Source organism: Aaosphaeria arxii, assembly GCF_010015735.1.
Source record: "Aaosphaeria arxii CBS 175.79 unplaced genomic scaffold BU24scaffold_8, whole genome shotgun sequence".
Lineage (NCBI taxonomy): Eukaryota > Fungi > Ascomycota > Dothideomycetes > Pleosporales > Aaosphaeria > Aaosphaeria arxii.
The window spans coordinates 1672171-1689044 of record NW_022983481.1 but is presented as its reverse complement, the minus strand read 5'-3'; the positions used below and the strand labels follow the sequence as shown (position 1 = coordinate 1689044).

The 16874-nt window shown below is 49.5% G+C and overlaps 8 protein-coding genes across 8 annotated transcripts; 4 read left to right on the top strand and 4 right to left on the bottom strand.

The window, feature by feature from the left end:
* Window positions 1-1321, bottom strand: BU24DRAFT_276697 (ras-domain-containing protein). Its single transcript, XM_033522656.1, has 2 exons — window positions 1089-1321; window positions 1-1011 (listed from the first exon to the last, which is right to left on the bottom strand). Exons 1-2 carry the CDS (start codon window positions 1164-1166, stop codon window positions 331-333), a joined length of 759 nt encoding a protein of 252 aa, XP_033380743.1. The 5' UTR covers window positions 1167-1321; the 3' UTR covers window positions 1-330.
* Window positions 1322-4435: 3114 nt separating this feature from the next.
* Window positions 4436-7070, bottom strand: BU24DRAFT_426287 (acetyl-CoA synthetase-like protein). Its single transcript, XM_033528933.1, has 4 exons — window positions 6425-7070; window positions 5968-6363; window positions 5043-5918; window positions 4436-4957 (listed from the first exon to the last, which is right to left on the bottom strand). Exons 1-4 carry the CDS (start codon window positions 6804-6806, stop codon window positions 4512-4514), a joined length of 2100 nt encoding a protein of 699 aa, XP_033380742.1. The 5' UTR covers window positions 6807-7070; the 3' UTR covers window positions 4436-4511.
* A 588-nt stretch (window positions 7071-7658) lies between these two features.
* BU24DRAFT_276665 (haloacid dehalogenase) lies at window positions 7659-8749 on the top strand. Its single transcript, XM_033522655.1, has one exon. The coding sequence runs from the start codon at window positions 7856-7858 to the stop codon at window positions 8669-8671; it is 816 nt and encodes a 271-aa protein (XP_033380741.1). The 5' UTR covers window positions 7659-7855; the 3' UTR covers window positions 8672-8749.
* Window positions 8750-9525: 776 nt separating this feature from the next.
* Window positions 9526-10560, bottom strand: BU24DRAFT_426284 (histone-fold-containing protein). The gene is made up of 3 exons (XM_033528932.1): window positions 10423-10560; window positions 10193-10330; window positions 9526-10130 (listed from the first exon to the last, which is right to left on the bottom strand). The coding sequence occupies exons 1-3, from the start codon at window positions 10430-10432 to the stop codon at window positions 9967-9969; spliced, it is 312 nt and encodes a 103-aa protein (XP_033380740.1). The 5' UTR covers window positions 10433-10560; the 3' UTR covers window positions 9526-9966.
* Window positions 10561-11265: 705 nt separating this feature from the next.
* Window positions 11266-11881, top strand: BU24DRAFT_435750 (histone-fold-containing protein; the record flags this gene model as incomplete). Its single annotated transcript, XM_033530117.1, has 3 exons — window positions 11266-11268; window positions 11421-11699; window positions 11753-11881. The coding sequence occupies 3 exons, from the start codon at window positions 11266-11268 to the stop codon at window positions 11879-11881; spliced, it is 411 nt and encodes a 136-aa protein (XP_033380739.1).
* Window positions 11882-12411: 530 nt separating this feature from the next.
* BU24DRAFT_435749 (uncharacterized protein) lies at window positions 12412-13056 on the top strand (the record flags this gene model as incomplete). The annotated part of the gene is made up of 2 exons (XM_033530116.1): window positions 12412-12577; window positions 12635-13056. The coding sequence occupies 2 exons, from the start codon at window positions 12412-12414 to the stop codon at window positions 13054-13056; spliced, it is 588 nt and encodes a 195-aa protein (XP_033380738.1).
* Window positions 13057-13699: 643 nt separating this feature from the next.
* Window positions 13700-15265, top strand: BU24DRAFT_426282 (uncharacterized protein). The gene is made up of 2 exons (XM_033528931.1): window positions 13700-13822; window positions 13888-15265. Exons 1-2 carry the CDS (start codon window positions 13820-13822, stop codon window positions 15085-15087), a joined length of 1203 nt encoding a protein of 400 aa, XP_033380737.1. The 5' UTR covers window positions 13700-13819; the 3' UTR covers window positions 15088-15265.
* A 46-nt stretch (window positions 15266-15311) lies between these two features.
* On the bottom strand, window positions 15312-16607 carry BU24DRAFT_495422 (glycoside hydrolase family 43 protein; the record flags this gene model as incomplete). The annotated part of the gene is made up of 3 exons (XM_033534124.1): window positions 15312-16275; window positions 16334-16417; window positions 16489-16607. The coding sequence occupies 3 exons, from the start codon at window positions 16605-16607 to the stop codon at window positions 15312-15314; spliced, it is 1167 nt and encodes a 388-aa protein (XP_033380736.1).
* Window positions 16608-16874: the final 267 nt, after the last annotated feature.

The following is a 16874-nucleotide window of genomic DNA, read 5'->3' as shown; positions in this document are numbered from 1 at the left end:
ACGCCTAAACCTATGCTAACGCCTTTTAACTGTTCTACTGTCTGTCGCTATAGTAATCCTGATTTGAATATCCAACAAGAAACCCTTCATAAATTGGTCAAGGCGAAACGTGGTATAGTTACAGCGATCAATACGCCATACCAAGATAGTAGCAAAGAAGGCCTGCAAGAAGAGGAAATGGATCAAGTAGCATTGCATGTCAGCATTACACAATACGGTAATACTGGACGCAATCGTGGTGAACCTGTCGGTACTGGCGGCAACAAGGACCAGTCAAGCTGGGGAAAAGAGCTTAGAGAATTGCAAAAGGATGCAAATGCATTGCTGAGTTCATAGGATTGTACACCGTACATCCTTCTTCTTATTCCTGCCCCCAATGCGGTCACCACGACCTGACTTTGTGTTGAGACGCGAAGATTCACCATTCGTGCTGTGAAGATGTCCACTGCCTGCACCCCGGATCGCGCCCTTCGATGGCCGATCACTTTTGCCAGCCCCTTGGTGTCGCTGGCGCCTCAGCTGCCTCACAACCTCGTAGAAGGCCTTTTCAACGTTCACGCAATTCTTAGCTGAGGCTTCCACGAAGTCGCAACCTAATAATTTGGCGAGCGCACTCCCTTCTTGAGTGGAGACTTCGCGCTCGGTGACCCGGTCGCATTTGTTACCAACAAGCATGACTGGTGTGGGACCGAAACCACCAGAGCCAACAGACGATGCACTAAGAGGTGAACCGGGATATGTAGGAGAACCTGAGATGGACGTTTCCTTGACGCGTTGGATCTGATGATGGAATTTCCTGATGCGATCAAAAGATGGGCGGGATGATATGCTATAAACCAGGACAAAGCCCTCGCCATCGCGTATCCACTGATCGCGTAGTGCAATGTATTCCTCCTGTCCAGCAGTGTCTAGCACTTCGAGCATGCACGACTGGCCATCGATCTGAACCTGCTTGCGGTATGAGTCCTCGATAGTGGGATCGTATGTTTCGACGAAATGATTGAGACATAACTATGGGCCAGGTTAGATTATATGCTTCGGGTCACGCGGTTGTGGTATTGCCTGTTGAAAGGTGAAAGGGGCCTTACCTGAATGGTTAGGGCGGTCTTGCCAACACCTCCGTCGCCCAACACCACCAACTTATACAAAGTCATCTTGCCTGCCATGATCCTGACAGGTGGGCTGCAAAGACCCGGGTATAATTCAGATATGAGAAAAAAGACCTGTAGCGAGATACAGATCTTGCGGATGGGTGATCGGGGGGGCGTCGCTTCTCCAAAGGTGAGGGAGAGGAATATGAGAGAGAGAGAGGGAGGGAGAGAGATGCGGAATTGGAATGTCTCAAGAGTAACGATCGGTCGGATATGAACTGCGTATGATGGTATAGAAGTCGTGCGAGGGCGAATGCAAAGAGGTCGTCAGTCCCCAAGTCGATTGGGGAGGTTGGGGAGAGAGATTGAATAGGCGATGGGGCGGTTCAAGACGGTCCAGAAGCGTCTGTCACCTGGTGCATGTAGTGTAGAGTCAAGGAGCCGCGAAACAGATTGCGAATGTCTCTTGCGGACGGTCGAACAGGTAAGTCAAGATGGATTGGGATGATGTTTCGCTGGCATGGACGGAACACAGCGTTGTACGGCGAACGGACGGTAGCGAAGAGGCAAGCGAGAAGATGGATCGGGCGTAAAGCGGTGGGGCTCGGTGGCACTGCGGATGAGGGTGGGATGGGGATGGAATGGGATGGCAGGTCACAGCAAAGGGCGGTTGACTTGCGGTAACGAATGGGTGGCAGTGATGGCGAGGTTGAAGCGCAGTGGGGGGAGGGGCGTGAAAGGTTGCGGAGAGGCGAGACAGGATGGAGAAACAGGCGGCGTCGGAGGCGTCGGAGGCGGAAGATGGAGATCAAGAGGTTGTACGGAGTAGAGCCAGGCCAGCAGAAGTCGAGGGGGGTGGGAGAAGAGAAACCTAACGGGGTAGGTGCTGAATAAGAGTTGGAAAAAGAGAAAGAGGAGGAGAAGGGGGATGGATGGTGAATGGGGGATGAAGGAAGGATGAGGACGAGGATGAGGATGAGGATGAAGAGGAAGTGCGATAGGGTGTGTTGGTTAGGGTAAACTGTGGGTGTGGGTGTGGGTACGGCCCGTATGGGTATGGGTTATGGGTGTGGGTATGGGTATGTGATGTGCGCGTGTGCGTGTGTGTGCGTGTGCGCGCGTGTGGATAGGTGCGTGGAGGAAAGATGTTGGATGATGGATCGGATAGGAGACGAGGAAGAAGGAGTACGAGTAGGATAGGTTGGTTGATTGTATGTATGTACTCCGTAGAGGTAACTAACTAGAGGGAGGGAAGAGATGAGGAGAGATGAAGGAAGAGTAGAAACGAGGAGATGGAAATGGGATGGGATAGGATGGGAGAAGGACAACTACCTACTCGTAGGAATAATAGGACAGGACAGGCTGGGATAGGATGGGATGGGATAGGACAGGATGGGATAGGTCCAAAAAAGGTCGAGGTCAGGGGCCAGGGCCAGGCCAAAGAGTTTTGGGGAGTGGGGTAGGTCTCTCTAGGTACTAGGTACAGACTCAGTACATAACTCCTACTATTACCATCACTTCTCTGTACTCCGTACTGTTGATACTATACACCAATGTACAGTATGTATATGTATTCAGTATGTACGGAATATGGAGTGGAGTAGTTACAGAGTAATTAGTGTACCTAGTTACCTCATGTGCTGTGAGCAGCTATCCTATGCAACGTGTGGGTGGATAATGAACAGAGGCAGGTGTACTCAGTACATAATACAAGATAGTTACGGATTTCCTTTGTAGACATGGCTACTGTTGAGGTTAGGTACCATGTAATTAGAAGAAGGTACAGAGTAGATTAGGTATTCTGGAGTCTGTGGATCGGATACCTATATACATCAATACAACGCGTCTGTCAAGATAGAATAAGGAGAAGTTGGTCGGTAACTTTGGTACATACACATACCTACCCACCTTAGGTACCTCCCTAGCCCTAGGTAGCCAGCGGGAGAGTCGGTCGGGCAGTCAGTCAGTAATTGGTGAGGTCGGTAGGCCGGTTGGCCGGCCGGCTGGTTAGTTGTTGGATAAAGGGATGGATGGTCGGTTGGCTGGCACACTGGGCTTAGGGCTATGTGTACCTAGGTACCTACTTAGGTATAGGAGGTAGGTAGGCATGTATCAAGTGATGCTTTTTTGCACAAGTACTCCGTACATGTGGGTAGATAACACACACAGCGCGAGATCAACAAAGACAAAGAGGAGAAAAAGAAAAGAAACCCCCGTTTTTCTAATAGAAGAAGCGATAAAAAAGAAAAGGGGAGTTATAACAACATCGTCATCGTCATAACTACTTAGGTACTTAGGTACTTGGGTACCTGTCCTGTCTACCTAGGTACCTGGTATCTAGGACAGTTTAGGTTTTCTGTAGTGTCGTCGTTGGATATTACACATTGCAGGGGAAGAAAGGTGCAATTGGGAACGGGAAGGAGACACGGCGGAAGAACGTTGGACGGGAAGGAGCAAGGGAAAGGAGGGAGATAACAACAATAGGAGACAAGTCTAGCAGGGAAGGGAGGAAGGAAGGAACTTCAAGGAAGGAAGGAAGAGAAGAGAAGAGGGAACCAACCAATACGAAGTACACACTCTACTCCGTACATGACCGTCACGAAGGGCCAATATCTAGGTAGGTAGTAGGTACCTGGGTACATACCTGTAATAATTACTCCATAATCCATACTCCGTATTCCGTAGATAACTGTCGAAACAATCTGTTATCACAATCAATCAGGATCATTAAGTAAGTTAGGTAGGTAAGTAAGAGGATGATTTCGGGAGGAGGAGGATCCGTCGCTTGGTTGGCCGAGCCGAATTGGGCTATGCTATGCAGCTATGTTATTATGGCTACCAGGCCAGGAACCTGAGAATGCTATGTTATGCTATCTACCTTGTCGCCCCAGGTGGATATTGACAGGAACATACGGATTACGGAGTAGACAGGCTGGACCTGACAATTGCACCTAAAATATCATACTCTTCATCAAATACACAGTGAATTAGTATCGACATCCACCTCACTAATGTTCATGTCTGTGTTACAGGTGCTAACTACAGCATGTTAGCTGATGTAGCCCTTACCAGGAAGTATACTTCCTACCTGCGCATACGATCACGTTTAGAAAGGAAAGACATCGTGTTCCTTTCATAAGATTAAGTTTAGCTTGTTGTTGGTTAACAAAGTCATCGTTATCTGAGTTGGTGGCTGGCCACTGGTTATTGGTGGCTGGTAATCCACACGTGACCTCACGTAGTGCAGCACATCCTTCACGTCCCCCGTTTAGTTATAGGATTGTCGTTAATTTCTACGAGTAACACTATACAATACAGTATGTCTCAATAATGGATGCAATCTACAGCTTCGCATTGCTACGTCAAGCTACCAGGATACATACATATGTCTAGTGGTCACGCTGGCTATTCGTCCCATACCTACAATTTCGCCTTGGTCTCTGTCGCCTTGTGAAGAGACGCTCCCCTGATCCTGAAATACTCCTTAACCTTCTCTTTGGCCACCCCTATAGCTTCTGCATCTTCTATTGTTGTCGGTGCCTGCACCTCCTTGTCGAACTCTCCGTGCGTGGCGTTCTCAACCAACTCCCGCAAGACACGACGAAGCGTCTTGCCGCTTCTCGTCTTAGGAATCATGCCTTTGCCCTGGATGATACCCCCTAGACTTGCAATCGCTCCTATCTGTTCCCGCACATGCTTCTGTACCTCCCTGAACAGTTCCTCTTCAGGGACTGCGGCATGGGGATGGTGGTGTGTAGACAATGTGATAAAGGCGAAAGGCAGGTGACCTTTGAGCTGATCCGGTATCCCCACGACGGCTGCTTCTGCAATATCCGGATGGGACGTTATTGCTTGCTCGATGGCCCCTAATCCCACAGTCAGTGTCCTTTTCCGAAACGTTGGCGATCATTCAGATATCGGATGCAGGGTCCCATGTCCAATACCACTTACCAGTACTGAATCGATGTGCAGCCACGTTGATGATGTCGTCAGACCTAGACATGATCGATATGTAGCCATCGTTGTCAATGAGTCCAGCATCGCCCGTGTCAAGCCATCTCCCATCAAACCTTTTGAGATAACCTTTGTAAAATCTCTCTTCGTCTTGCCAAAGGGTCGTGAAAGCCGTGGGTGCAAGGGGGATTGCCATGACTATGTTTCCCATTGACCCACGCTCTACTTCGTTCCCGCTATCGTCGACAACTCTGACGTCGAATCCGGGCATCGGTTTGCCTGCTGATCCAGGTTTAATCGCTAGCGGACGGTTGCGGTGTGGACTTGCAAAGTCCTCGCCAGCTGAAGCGCTGAGGGCTATGCCTGATATAGGACTCCCGGATTCCGAAGACCACCAATTGTCAACTACTACAGCGCCTTCGGCACAATGTTCACTGAGCAATTTCTGGTACATCTGCACGATGCTAGGCTCACTACGCTCCCCAGCGAGGAATAAGGCGCGTAGGGATCGAAGCCCTCCACGGCTCCCAAACGTCCGTTCAAAGTAATCATTGTCGCCGTCTTCCCTTCGGATAGCACGCAGCGCAGTAGGTGCTGTGAACATCGTTGTAACTTTGTACTCCTCGACTATCCGCCAAAAAGTGCTGGCATCAGGCGTCCCTACCGGTTTACCCTCGAACAGGATCGTCGTAGCTCCAGCGAGCAATGGAGCATATACAATATAGGAATGTCCAACCACCCATCCGATGTCAGATGCTGTGAACATGACGTCTCCGGGTCCGTGAACTCCGAATAGGTATTTCATAGAGAGCTGAAGCCCTACGGCATGTCCTCCAGCTTCGCGTACTACACCTTTCGGCAAACCGGTCGTTCCTAGGGAATTAGAGTTTGCATATGCATTAAGTACTACCCGGATGCTTACCGCTCGTATATATTATGTAAAGCCCGTCTGAGCTATTGACGGGTACCGAACCTGCCTTCAGCCCACGATTTCTTGCGCTCTTCACTAGCCTCTGCCAGTTGCGCTGGCCTTCCTCTTTGACGACCGGGTCCCACCGAAACTGTTCCCGCTGCCAGATGATGGTTTTCGGAGGTTTAAAGCTACTCTTTGTGATCGCTTCCTCGAGCAAGCTCTTGTACCCGATCGGGCCCTTACTCCCTTCAATCCCACACGACGCAGTCAGCACCGCTGTCGGTCGAGATACCTCCATTCGCTGAGCGAGAGAAGTGGGTGAAAAGCCGCCAAAGACGACTGTGTGTATGGCTCCAATACGTGCACTGGCTAACATTCCAAACAATGCGGCCGGGATCATTGGCACTTGAAGAGCAACCCATCAGTATATCGTTCTTCACGAGTAGATATGAGACCGTAAACATACTATAGATTAACACCACATCACCTTTTTTCACGCCTTCTTCTCTTAGAACACCCGCCAATATCTCCACCTCTTCGAGCAACTGCCTGTAGGTGTATTGTTCTTTAGCACCTGTGACAGGACTGTCCCAGCATATCGCTACGTTGTCACCGTTGCCACTGAGAACATGGCGGTCGACACAATTGTATGTAGTAGAGATCTCGCCATCTGGATACCAACTCCAGTGTTCGTGTTCGACGCCGCCGTTCAGCTTCTTGGTTGTTTTCTGGAGGGCTTTAGATGGCTTCTTATGCCAGAATACATGTTCTGCCTGCGCGGTCCAGAATGCTTCCGGATCTTGTAGCGAAGCCTGGTATACCCTATCTTGGGGGTGTTCTTCGGTCATCGTGTTATGGATACTGATCTTGCCCTGTGGTTCAATTGACGATGGAACATGCGTCGAATGGATTGAAGGAAATTGTTTTGTAATTAGATTTGGAAGAATAAGCAATTGGTAGGGGTAATAGCTAGACGATATGTCGGTCAGTCCAAACAGGGGCTATAGATCTGCGCCTTACTCATAAAATACATAAAGGTGATAAGTTCAGAAGAATTCATCAAATTTAGAGGAGTAACGAGAGACGACTCGGACATTTAAATTATTTAGAAGCCTTTCTCATGTTAGTCGTAGGTTTCCCGGCCACCCGGGCAAGCGGGTGGTAGTACCGCCGAGGTGATTTGAATCACGTTTGGCTGCCATTTCCCCGCAACTTGGCGACGAATACTGCACAGCTCCACCGAGTCCACCAAGTGCACGCCATCCCCGTCGGGTTACGAGTAACAACGCGTTACGCGTAGCGTATAGGTAACAGGCTACAGGTACGTATCTAAGTATTCTTTAACATACAGGGCTACAACAAGGTACTGCAATATTCTCACTTGGGTGCAAGCTATTCCGCCTCGATGTCGAATTACTCACAATCCATAGGATTGTACAGGAGTCTTCTTCCGTCAGGGGCGAGTCTCCCGCATTCTAGCTCATGACAATTGCTCCCTTTCATCCATCGAGCCAACCACCAGGCACACGAAGGAGCGAATCATGCGAGAGAAAAAGGAACCATAATTGTTTCCGTCCACAGCGTACTTCTTATCAAAATACACACACTCAGCATTTTACTCCCCCTTTGCGGCCGATTTCTGTGTGTTTTCGGGGGTGCGGAGAGCACTTTTGGTCACCTTTTCCGCCTGCACTGTCCGCTTTTCCGGCGTGACACATGCCATTGTTGCGTTTTCCCTTCTGCTGACATTAACCTACTCGGTAACCAGTCAACCTATAATACCATGGAACACCACAATCACATAGTTACCAGCATCATATAGATACCTAACTCCCTTCGCCAGAACATCGTTCTGAGACATATTGCAGCACTTCTTGCTATTGTCACAACCTTCGCCATGGCTTCACCTACTCCATTAAAGGCCTTGCTATTCGATGTCTTCGGAACCTGCGTGGATTGGAGGAAGACTGTTACCAACACCTTGATCGCGCAGGCACATGAGTCACTAAATTCTGCAAGTGCGTCGCTGGCAACATCCGTGAGATTGCGCGCCACCGACATGACTGAGTCTGATTGGGGTGCATTTGCCCAACAATGGCGGCACTCTTATCATGTCTTCACTCGTTCCATTGCCGCAGACCCTAGTATTCGGTTCAAGACTGTTGATGAACATCACCTCGAGGCACTGCACGAATTGGTGGAACAGTGGGGTTTGAAAGGCTTGTGGACGGGCGAGGAACTGGGAGACCTGAGTCTCGTATGGCATCGTCTCGATCCCTGGGCGGACACAGCTAGCGGCATCGATTCTTTCAACAATCGATTTCAGACCGTCACTCTCAGCAACGGGAACCTTTCACTTCTGCAGGACTTGAAGACGCATGGTTCTCTCGCCTTCACGCATTTGTTCAGCGCGGAGATGTTTGACTCCTACAAGCCGTCGCCCAAAGTCTACCTCGGCGCAGTTGAGCGCTTGGGACTGGAGCCCCGAGAGTGTGCCATGGTGGCTGCACATCTCGGAGATCTCAAGGCTGCGAAATCCCATGGCCTGCAGGCTATCTATGTTGAGCGAGCCGGCGAGGAGGGATGGGCTCACGAAGATGTGCAAAAAGCCCGTGACGAGGGTTGGGTCGATATATGGATTGCGTTGGATCAGCCTGGTTTCATCGCGGTGGCTGAGAAACTTGGTATTGAGACAGGTCTTTTGGATGGCTGATGGTCACCAAAATTCTCACTATAATTAGTTTTGACGTGAGTGAGTCGGAAAACATTGGCTTACTTATGCATCGTACATCTGCTCGGCGTATTCGTTACTTCTATTACTCATAATCAAACTCTGTGCTTCATATTGCGCACTCACGGCTGCATTGAATCAAGGACTATTTATCATCGTCCAACGCCCTTGATCACTGTTTTTACCATGGTTCTCGGACTTCTGTAGACTCGTGGAGACTTGACTAATCTCTTTTGCTATACCTAAGTACTCATGTCGTGTGAATGTACCGCTACCTAGGTATGTATGTGATGTAATACCATATGTGCACTGAAGTAACATCGTCCATGCTATATTTACATGAATTTCCGCTGAATGCTGTATTTGGTTACATCATGACTGTCTGTCTATGTATTTGGTTGGAACTATGATTACATTAAAGTTGATATGTTATGGGTGGATTCAAAGAAAGACTAAGTTGATGAATTAAAATGAAGACGGATGTATAACAAAAAACCACACAACACCAAATACATAGTTAACAGACCTATAAACTACAAAATACAACATTTAAAAATCTGAATAAATCGAAAATATTATTAAAAAATTAATATTCACCTCAGATGTCGCTTGAACAGCACAAGAAAGATGCGGACAGCAGTCTCCAGGAGAATGCACGGGCCAACATATCATCTACACCGTAACAAAAGCAATTATGGAAAAGACCAATCCATCACAAGACGGTCGCAAAGCATACAGAAATATAAACCAAGGCATCATGTAGAATGTAAATGATTAGGTGATTAGATGATACGGTGAGTTTTAGCCAACATTAAAATGCGGTATGATTGGAAAGACACGTAACTCAGGTACCTAAGTACCGACCCAACATCGTATTGTCGATGGGATATGCACTAACCCAAAACGGACACACGCCAACTTCAGTCAACATCAAACCTCACAATAAACCGATACTGAGGCGCATACGCGACAGATCGCGCCCACGCCAAAGAATGAAGCCAGGAAGTAAACACGCAACACTCATTCCCATTGCCATCGTACTTGAAGCAAACAGAGACGACACGCGATCACGATAGTCACAAACACAATGCATGGCAAATTTTGAAGGATTATGCTGGTATCATTCCATGAGGTGGACCCTAACCGTGAACTCCGAAGCAGCCTATGATACAGGCGAGGCCCTAACCGATCCCACCCAGCACCAGACGAGCCCTCCACGTTGTGGAAGAAAAAGGGCAAGTCAAAAAGTCATGACGAAAAACATAAATACAAGACGCTTAACCACCGAAACCGTAGAGGGTACGGCCTTGTCGCTTGAGGGCGTAGACGACATCGAGGGAAGTGACAGTCTTCCTCTTTGCGTGCTCAGTGTATGTGACAGCATCACGGATGACACCCTCGAGGAAGGTCTTGAGAACACCACGGGTCTCCTCGTAGATCACTGGAAATGTCGGGTTAGCGAGAGTTGAAAGGAAGAATGGTTGGAGTGAAGTGAGGACATACTGGCTGAGATACGCTTGACACCACCACGACGAGCGAGACGACGGATAGCGGGCTTGGTTATACCCTGGATGTTGTCACGAAGAATCTTGCGATGACGCTTGGCACCACCCTTGCCGAGACCCTTGCCACCTTTGCCGCCTGAGAGGACGCGTTAGTAAAAGATGAAGCTGTGGATGGATAGATCTGGATAGATCAAGAGGAGATAGAGGGAGGAGGGATGATTAACGTACGTCCAGTCATGTTGATAGAGTGAAGTGTGAAGTTGGAGAAGTGGGAGTTGTTATTGTGGAGAGGACGCGTAAAGAAGAATACGCGTTCTGGTTGAGTGGTGGATTGGTATTGTGTTGGGGTAAGAGTGGTTGATGAGAGAGAGAGGTGTTGGGCAGGGCGGCGGGCGGCGGCTTATATGGGGATGGGTTGAATGTTTGTGATCTGGGAGTGGACGCGTCGAAGCGGGTGTTTGGGAAGGAAGGAAGGAGGGAGGGAGGGGGAGATCAGAACGCATTGGCCACTTGCCGTACCTGCTCCTGCCACGCCTCACCCAGTTCAGTCACAGTGTTCCCAAAAACCGGGACTAAACCCGAACCGGGGACTTGCACACGCCCACTCGCCTTGTTGTGTTCGTTCTTTCTCTCTCTCTCTCTCTCTCTCTCTCGCGTGTGAGTGCGCGCGCGTCAGTCAGTCTCCCAGTCCCAGTCGTATTACCGGTTTCACTCTACTAGGTAGTTACCCACACAGCACACACAGTAAGCTACTACCTACTAGTCTACCTAACGAGTTATTACTCACATTATCCTCTCCCACTCTCCCCCCCAGCCACTCTTACCTCCAGAGCCAAGCCAAGCCCAAAACAAGAACCACCAAAACCACGCTAAGCGAAACTGTCGCAGACTGATTGTTGATTGTGATCTCGCGCAGTCGCCCCCCAACGTCCCTCCGTACTTAAACCCTCGCTCCACCCACCTTTTCGCTTTCTCATCCGCCACTCATCCAACCAACCACCACTCCCACTACCCACCCACTTCCCATCACCACTTCCATCATCAACAACCTCATCTTCATCAACAACCACAATGGTAAGTCATCCTCCAACTCTTTATCCTTCTTTCATCACTATCGTCGACCTCTTCGACAGTGATTCTCATCATCATCGTCATCTTCTTCTCTCACCCTCACTCTCATCTCCATCCTTCCCAATAGTATCATCATCTAACATCAACCTCCACAGGCCCGCACCAAGCAGACCGCCCGTAAGTCCACTGGTGGCAAGGCTCCTCGCAAGCAGCTTGCATCCAAGGCTGCCCGCAAGTCCGCCCCGTCTACCGGTGGTGTCAAGAAGCCTCACCGCTACAAGCCTGGTACCGTCGCTCTCCGTGAGATCCGTCGCTACCAGAAGTCGACCGAGCTCTTGATCCGCAAGCTCCCCTTCCAGCGTCTCGTTCGTGAAATCGCTCAGGATTTCAAGTCCGATCTCCGCTTCCAGTCTTCTGCCATCGGTGCCCTCCAGGTAAGCACACTCTCACTCACCTCTCGCACCATCACATTCTAACAATCGCATAGGAATCCGTTGAGGCCTACCTCGTCAGCCTTTTCGAGGATACCAACCTCTGCGCCATCCACGCCAAGCGTGTCACTATCCAGTCCAAGGACATCCAGCTTGCCCGCCGCCTCCGTGGTGAGCGCGGTTAAGCGTGTCGCTCTTCTCATCATGCCTGACACACAGTCAATGACCCTCTCCCGGGTTGCGCGAATGTCGACGGGTCTGGTATTTGTTTAGGCGTTTTCATGGGTTCAATGGTCATGGGTTCACGGGTTCACGGGTGCACTGAGTTGGTGCCAAATGTATATTCCCCATAATCAGTGAAAATTCACTGTATGCAACGACGATCTTTGATCGGCTCTTACTTCATAATCTCGCCTTACATTGCTCGTGATGCTTTCTGAATCTCTTGTGACACAGTCGCTCGTTCTAAAATAGAAACAATGGACACTCCTTTTTCAACGCATCGCACATGTTGACTCGAACACATTGACTGATTTCCTGCACCATAGCGTGATTTCGCACTCGTCTCGCATATCTATGACGCACGTTGTACCGAGATGGTCCACAACATTCCGCCGCCTCAGCATTTTCCATCTCACTGCTCTTCTGGTGAAAAATCCATCGCGCATCTTCCGTATCCTGTGCTGTGAAAGATCATAGGTACGATCTTGAGTAAATGTCGTGGTCTACCGAATTGAGATCGTGGGCGTCCCCAGAAGCGCTGGCAGTTGCAGCGCCTCCCGTCATCGGACAGGAAGCGCCGAGGACACCAGTATTCGAGGTGCCTCATCCAGGTACAGGAGCTGCTGTTATCACCTTTCTCAGGCACTGTGGCTGTCCATGTAAGAGCATATGGAAAATCTACGGAGTATCTACGACAGAACTGACTGCCAGCTAAGTCGCCGAGAAGACATTTCAGTGTATGCGCGACGCGGCGAATAGACATAGGGACATAAACTTCATCGCCGTGTCACATAGTGATAGAGACTCTACAGACCGTTGGATTGCCGCTGTAGGCGGCCGAGGGCATGTTCAGATTGCGGTTGACCCGAAGCGCGAGTCATACGCAGCATGGGGCCTCAATGTATCCAGTTTCTGGCATGTCTTGAGCCCTTGGAGTCTCTTCTCGGTCTACCAGCTGGGCTCGCGAGAGGGCATCTGGAATCGGCCCACGGAGAGCGGAACACGGTGGCAGAGCTCTGGGACATTCGCCGTTGACTCAGAGGGCATTGTGAGATGGGCTGGACCTGCTACTAGTGCAGACGATATTCCTGCCTTTGAGGAAGTACTGGAAGCATTGGGGGGCATTCGTAGGGAATAGTACGAGTACATGTACCTTAATTATTATGGGTAACTGGATGCTGGAGGTGCCTCAGCCAGTAACGGTGTTAGTAGCAAACCATTTGTTCAGACCAAACTGAGCGACTAGAATGTATTTATTAAATAGTTCTGAGGGTATGTACTAATAATGAGACCTGTGACATCGCTCTGCTGTCTGTTGATGACCGTATGGCGTACCCTAATAACGTCGGATGGCGCGATAATGGGCAATCGCGGTAACGTGATTGGCCATAACGACCCGATGTCATGAAATCATCCATGCTTCGCGTGTCGCGGTGTCGCGGTAGCGGAAACATCAGCACCGCATCGCACCGTGCGACCATTTACGAGTACCATATGCACCAACCCTTTTGAATAGGATGATGGCATGGCCACTTCCCAAACACCAAAACGGAAATTATTGCAACTCAAGGTCGGATATGATCCTGATAATTGCGATCAACCCAGTCCTGCTGGTAGCGACTACGGTTCGGATTTCGATCTAGAGGAAGAGGCTCTGATCGAAGATATCTTTGCGCAACTATCTGGCCCCGTTACCTCAGAAGGAGCTGCGTTCAAGCTTGCCACACGTCACAATCTGGGAAATGCAGACCCACCCGCCCCTGATCAGATTCAAAACACCGCTCCAACATCAGCATTCACTCTTCAGCTTGAGCACACTTCCGTCGCAAAGTCTTCGATATGCAAGTCGCGTTGCCCATCGGTCGAAACAGAATACGCCTCTGTTTCCCGGAACCTCTGGAATGGTATGTATGATATCGCCCAACTAGGTCTGCATCTAGTGACCCGGAACTAACTGAATTACTGACAGCGTCTAGTCCCGGATAAAGGGTCGAATACACCCTCTCAGAAGTCGCTCCAAAGATCGCAAGAACAAGACGAAGCGAGGTCTCCCCTCGAACGTTTTCGAGTAAAGCCAAAGAAACCGTTGTCTGTCACTGACCTCGTCTCGCCGGCATGGTGTGAATTACAGTACTGGTACACATTGACCAGATTTGGACGAAAGCCACAAACGGAGGCGATGAGACAAGGATCCAAGGTGCACAAAACCTTGGAAGAGCAGGTGCATTCATTCATACCTGTGCGTGTCGAAAGTAAAGAGGATGCCTTCGGACTTCGAATGTGGAATACAATACAAGGTCTGCGGACCTTGCAGGAATTTGGCTTTACACGCGAACTGGAAGTCTGGGGCACGGTTCACGGACAGGTGGTCAACGGTGTAATCGACGAGATATCGTACGCCTGCCCAGACCCTGAACTGGAGGAGGGTCTTGAGCAGTCGAAAGTGGATGAGCATTCACATCAGTCGGATCCACATCGGACAAATGCAGTGGAAGGTTGCCCTGCTAGGGAAACACCCGAAATCCCTAGCATGATTCCCACTCGTTCCACTAGAAGAGTATACATAACGGATGTTAAGACCAGAGGCGTGAGGTCATTGCCAATCGGCGCGAGGCTGAGGCCAACGCGAATGCAGCTCATGCTTTACCATACAATTCTAGGGTCTCTCGTAGCAGGTACTGTAGATCCTCACATTGTACTAGAGCGGTACAGTCTTCAGCCCCACCAAGACTTATCTGCGACCCTCATTCAAGAGTTCGAAGGGCTGGAGCTTTCACCGGACGAAATCAAGCACTGTAACCACCCGACAGTTGGATCAGAGCGGAATTACACCTTGTCTATTCTCTGGGACATGATGGTGGCTGAGTGCAGGAGGTCCATCAGCGACATCAGCGACATCATGCGAGCGGAATTCCGCCTCAATACGACGGGGGATGTGATTGGAAATGAGATCTTCGTATTTGACGAGAAGGCTCTTGAGAGCTACGTGAGCGACGGAATGGCATGGTGGAAAGGGGAGCGAGCTGCCAGGGGAGTCGAAATCGAAGAAGCGTACAAGTGTAGAACATGTACCTTTGCTGATGAGTGTTCATGGAGGAAGATAAAGATTGAAGAAGCCACAGAGAGACATAAACTCAGGAGGGCTACTAGAGATCGATCAATCATATGAGTTTGCTCCTCCTTTACCACCCAAGACTTGAAACAACGCACTCGCGTATAAGTCCACTGCCATCTCAGATACAAATGAACTTGTTGAATCATTGTCCAGCGAATCATTGCATTTCGCGGTGGTGCAAATTGTCTTCCGCCAATATTCGGGATCATGATGTAGGTTTCCTATTATGTACATGCAGCAGTGTAGATATATACCAGAAATCACACTGTCTCAGAAGTTCAGGCTTTGTCCGCAAGGATAAACTGTTCGCTAAGATCGGCAAATTCACTGTGTAGAGACTCATGATTCTCTTGTCCACTAGGCACCGGATATGGTCCATATCCCGGGCATGGGAATTTGGGAGTCCCGTCGTCGTTCCACCCGAACTTCTGTGTTCTAATGGATCTTGCGCCCCACCCATTTGAAGGATCCTTCATGCCGTGATACACGATCCAATCCTCTGTCCCGTCGGGACTCTGCACAAAACTGGCATGCCCGACGCCATAAGCGTCCTCTTCGGGATTTTGGTGAAAAACACATCCATCATTCTTCTTGCGCCAATCTTTAGGGTCCATAGGATCCTTACCGATTAGTTCCAACTGACCAAGACAGTAATTGCGATTGTCGGACCGGGCGGCAGAGTAAACCACAAAGACCTGACCGGTCTTTGGGTTCGTTAGCTGTTGTGGACCTTCGTTGGAGCTCAATCGATCGTTCACGGTGCGTCCATAAGGGGTTTTTTCCCATGCATTGGTGGGCGCCGATATTATCTGCCTTTCTGACAGGCTTGATGTCACAGTCCATGGGTTGGCCATCCTCGTTATGCAGAGATTTGCGGGCCAGCCGTCATAGGAATGGTGCCAACAGCTATATATGTGGTAAAGACGATCTTCATGATGGAAGTAGGTTCCATCAATGGCAAACTGATCGTAGGTCTCAAGCTGGGCCTTGTAGGAAAATTGTGCAGACCAAGGATTCGACCCGACACCTTCTAGAACGAACATGCGGTGGTGCACTGCTGGACAATTCCACTCGCAGAGTGCATCCGTATCCGGCGGAGGAGAGTCATAGTTGGGATCTGCGGTGAAGATGACGTACCATTTACCAGCAATCGAGTGTACTTCCGGTGCCCAGAGATCCGTGGAATAATTCTGGCCAGGCAACGGTTTGAAGATGATCTTTCTTTCCGCATTGTTCCAGTCTCTATGCTCCATTAGTAATGACCGGGTGTGTTTATGTATCGGTCTGGATATGCTTTTACGTGAGGGTCTGACTTCGCATGAGCGTGATATCATTGTTTGTTGTATAAGTCATATAATAGTATGAGTCATGCCTAATAACCCAACTGCAGCAGTCAGTATGGGTACACAAAAGTTATAACTCATGCCACTCTTCATTCGCATTATGCATACTCACGGATCTGCGCCTGCTTCATCCAAGATTGGATTGGTGAAACTAGCGGTACCAGCAGAAGCTAGGTCTGCACAAAGGCGAAGGAGACTCAAAATGATAAAGCTGGCATTTCTCACGAACATGCCGGGCAGAACGTGACAATAATGAGTATGTGTAGATTTGGGCGGAAGGCAGAGGAGAGATGTGTGCGCGGCGGTTTGGGGGACAGCGAGCGTCGTGTGAAAATGTACTAGTAAGTGGGAGCTTCAACTAGACTTGCCACTCTATAGCCTTGTTTAGATATAAATTTACAAGAAGAGTGATAATGCGATCATGAAGCAACGTCAACCATATATTACTCGTATGTACTCAAGGAATGCAACATGTATGGAGGAATACTAGAGCCAATG

Bases quoted from the DNA above. Each gene is read 5' to 3' on its own strand.
- BU24DRAFT_276697 (XM_033522656.1), bottom strand. From the start codon at position 1,166: ATGGCAGGCAAGATGACTTTGTATAAGTTGGTGGTGTTGGGCGACGGA. The intron at 1,012-1,088 runs GTAAGGCCCCTT...CCTGGCCCATAG, and splicing joins AGACCGCCCTAACCATTCAG to TTATGTCTCAATCATTTCGT.
- BU24DRAFT_426287 (XM_033528933.1), bottom strand. From the start codon at position 6,806: ATGACCGAAGAACACCCCCAAGATAGGGTATACCAGGCTTCGCTACAA. The intron at 5,919-5,967 runs GTAAGCATCCGG...CTAATTCCCTAG, and splicing joins TTACATAATATATACGAGCG to GAACGACCGGTTTGCCGAAA. The intron at 4,958-5,042 runs GTAAGTGGTATT...CTGTGGGATTAG, and splicing joins TGCACATCGATTCAGTACTG to GGGCCATCGAGCAAGCAATA.
- BU24DRAFT_276665 (XM_033522655.1), top strand. From the start codon at position 7,856: ATGGCTTCACCTACTCCATTAAAGGCCTTGCTATTCGATGTCTTCGGA.
- BU24DRAFT_426284 (XM_033528932.1), bottom strand. The intron at 10,131-10,192 runs GTATGTCCTCAC...CGACATTTCCAG, and splicing joins TGTCAAGCGTATCTCAGCCA to TGATCTACGAGGAGACCCGT.